Source organism: Olea europaea, unplaced genomic scaffold, assembly GCF_002742605.1.
Source record: "Olea europaea var. sylvestris unplaced genomic scaffold, O_europaea_v1 scaffold180, whole genome shotgun sequence".
Taxonomy (NCBI): Eukaryota; Viridiplantae; Streptophyta; class Magnoliopsida; order Lamiales; family Oleaceae; genus Olea; species Olea europaea.
The window spans coordinates 145386-148917 of record NW_019235742.1 but is presented as its reverse complement, the minus strand read 5'-3'; the positions used below and the strand labels follow the sequence as shown (position 1 = coordinate 148917).

Sequence of the window (3532 nt, the reverse complement as noted above, 5' to 3'; positions counted from 1 at the left end):
CGAAGTAATGCATATAAAAATCGGGCCCGCCCCATAGGTAAAGAAGAAGTATGGGCAACAGGCCAAAGGTTCGTGCACACAATCGCAACAGAACCTGGCGATCAGTGGGTAAAGACCCAGTGGCCATCGCCGTAGGCCTCCCGACAGACGGAGTGTTCAAAATCGTCGACCGAACAAGGGAGTCGGCCGGAACTGAAGAGGGTAAAATATAGGGGTATGTAGGATGGGTAATCTCAGGAATACCTAAAGCCCTAGCTAAGGCAGAAGGAGTAACCCTAAAAGTATGACCCCATAAAAAAAAAAAAAACGAGGACCCATCAATGTCATGGATGTTAGCATAGAATTCCTGGACAAGGAGAGGGGGTGGAGGAGAGAGACCAACAAGTAAAGGCTCCCAACCCCTGGATACTAGAATGGCTGCTATCTCAACTGGTAGGTCAGAAAGGATTACCTCACGCTCCATGAGAACAGGGCGTAAGGAGAACTGGGACGTGAAGACCTCCTGAGCAGTAGCAGAAATGAACCTCGAACGACTGTATGAGGTCGAACCACTAGCAGGCTAGGAAGAGGTACGCGATCGCTTACGAGGCATCTGGCACGCGTAAAGAGGCAAGAAATGAGACATATGAATAATGCAAGTGAAGTGATGCAACGTGACATGACACACGTGCACATACATGAGCCTCAAACAAAGATGTATCGAAAAACGTGAAACGACCCTACGAGCATAAATAGCCTGTCTCGACACCTGACCAAGAAACCATGCACAAACACCATGAAGAAGAACCATGCAAAAGGGAAACAACAAAACATGTAAAAAAAATCAAACCTAAATAGACTATGGCATTTCACCGAGCATGTGACGTGCGGTTCTTTGGCACAACTTTCCAGGCACGCAAGATACGTAACCCCATACCCAATCACACAACCACAAACTAGGTAACATCCCGAACAATATGAAACAAACGGCATGCAAATCGGATTTACGGAATGCAAGAACCAACGCGATGAACTTCGATGAAAAACATAACTAACACAAGCAAAATTTCAACACAATTCTCACAATGCCATGGAAAATATAAATCTAACGTGAAACAAACTTCATGGCAACGATGCTAAACAAGATATAGCCCAAGAATTTACGTAATAGAAGCAAAGAATCACGCAAAATGCAAAGAATTGAGGAAAAGAAAAAAAACGAAAAAAATAAAAACATGGAAAGTTTACCTCAATTGAAGTTCAAAAATGGAATTTTGATGTTGAAATGATGTGTAATAACGTCGTAACATTCAATTAACAATATGAACAGAAGAAATTCTAGAAGATTGTATGAAATTTGTGAAGAACTTGGAGAATTTTCAAACTGGAAACGCGAGAAATGAAGTTATAGGTCAAAACCTTGCACTGTCGCTCGAGCGAGGTTTAAGCGAGCCTTGAGCGAGAGTGAATCTGTTATTATCGCTCGAGCGAGGTATGGAGCGAACCTCGAGCGAAAATGCAACTTTCAAAAATAGCACCAAAATTTTGAATTCTTTAAAATATGGCATAACACTCTGAAAATTATGAAAATAGTCCTGAGTAACAAAATTTTAACGATGTGTAGCAAAATATGCAATCGAGCCCAAACATAACCATGAAGACACAAACCCGATACACAGCATATAGACAATTCGTAAGTCCACACATAGATCAAATAACTCGTGGAGTAAAGTGTATACAAAGCATCACGTGAAACGTGCTACGTAGTCCATGCAAGTTAGACTCAAAACCTTAAATTAGTGAGAAAGGACACGTGAAAGCAACACAACAAAGGTATGTGTCGACCAAGTGACAGTCAAATCCAATGCCACGAGGACCTATATCAAATAATTCGATTGTCACACTTTTACTCCCCCTAACTAAAAGATCTCATTTTTTTTTAACACGCGAACATAAGTGCAATGCTATCCTCATTAGGCGACAGAGATGACCCCTGTAACGAACGTTGGGCCGGTGACTCCCAAGCCAGACGACCTTAGGGCACCAGGTTAAAAACCCCTCGGGCTTAATAGTTCGAGTCAAATAGGCCCCAAACATAGCAAAAGTTCGACAATATACAATAAACGTGGGGAAAGACATTATGATTAGGTGACACTCGTCCTAGATCAAGTCAAATGGACACACAACCCTAATCATAGTAGACCACCATTCCAAGTCTCACCCATGCGGTCAAGTCTCATTTACAGGACTACGGTGTGCACTGTGCAAAGGTGAATGACGAGCCATATACCCAAAACTCCACAGACAAAGTGAACTTAGATAGAACCTTAGAGTCGTACATATGATGAATAAAAGAGTACGAGTCTAAATGCACATGTCAGAGTCAAAGCATATAAGGCACACACATAATCAAAACCACAATCAAAATTTTTTTTTTATTTTTATTTTATTTTATTGAAACACACAAATAAAACTCGCAAACTAAGACTAAACAAACACACAAACATGCAACACATATGCAATGTGATGAAGGTATGAATGTGTATGAACACATGATCAAATAGGTGAACTAACACCTACAGCCGACCGAAGCGATTCGAACCTCAACCCATCTAGCGGTTTTGTAAGTAGGTCAGCCAATTGATTCTCAGTAGACACATGGTCGAGGGAAACAACTTGTGATTCAACCAGCTCTCGAATGAAATGATGTCGTATATCGATGTGTTTTGTACGAGAGTGCTAAATGGGATTCTTAGAAATGTTAATCGCACTTGTATTATCACAAAAGATAGTCATAGTCCCTTGACTAATCCCATAATCAGTAAGCATTTGTTTCATCCAAAGAAACTGAGTACAGCAACTCCCTGCAGCTATGTATTCGGCCTCTGCCTTGAGTTTTGTTTCTTAGCCAAGCTACGAGATTGCTACCCATGTAAAAACAACCCCCGGTCGTACTTTTCCTATCATCTGCATTTCCGGCCCAATCGGCGTCGGAGTATCCAGCCAAGTCAAGATTGGAACTCCTAGAATAGAAAATCCCTAAATCCGCAGTACCACTCACATATCGAATGATTCGTCTAACAGAACTTAGGTGTGACTCTTTTGGATCTGCCTGAAAACGAGCACACACTCCTACACTAAAAGCAATGTCGGGCCTAGTAGCTGTAAGATAGAGAAGACTACCTATCATGCTACGATATAGGGAAGGATCTACACTCTTACCAGAAGGATCATGACCTAACTTCAAGCTAGTACTCATCGGTGTCCTAGTATGTTTCTTACTATCTAACCCAAATCTCTTAACCAAATCCCTAGCATACTTAGACTGTGAGATAAACAGTCCATCCTCTGTCTGACGTACCTGAAGTCCTAAAAAGTAGCTCAACTCCCCAACCATACTCATCTCAAACTCTCTCTGCAGACACTCAGCAAACTCAATCGCTAAAGACTCTAGAGGAGACCCAAAAATGATGTCATCGACATAGATCTGAGCAATGGTAAAGTTTTCTTCTATATGTCTAATGAATAAGGTCCTGTCTGCACCACCTCGAGA

The 3532-nt window shown here is 41.6% G+C and overlaps 1 protein-coding gene across 1 annotated transcript; it reads right to left on the bottom strand.

Annotated features, from left to right (window-relative positions):
• Positions 1-2797: 2797 nt before the first annotated feature.
• Positions 2798-3382, bottom strand: LOC111378298 (uncharacterized mitochondrial protein AtMg00810-like). Its single transcript, XM_023001469.1, has one exon. It carries the CDS (start codon positions 3380-3382, stop codon positions 2798-2800), a length of 585 nt encoding a protein of 194 aa, XP_022857237.1.
• Between the last annotated feature and the right edge of the window lie 150 nt (positions 3383-3532).

Coding starts and splice junctions, on each gene's coding strand:
- LOC111378298 (XM_023001469.1), bottom strand. CDS start 3,382: ATGAGTATGGTTGGGGAGTTGAGCTACTTTTTAGGACTTCAGGTACGT.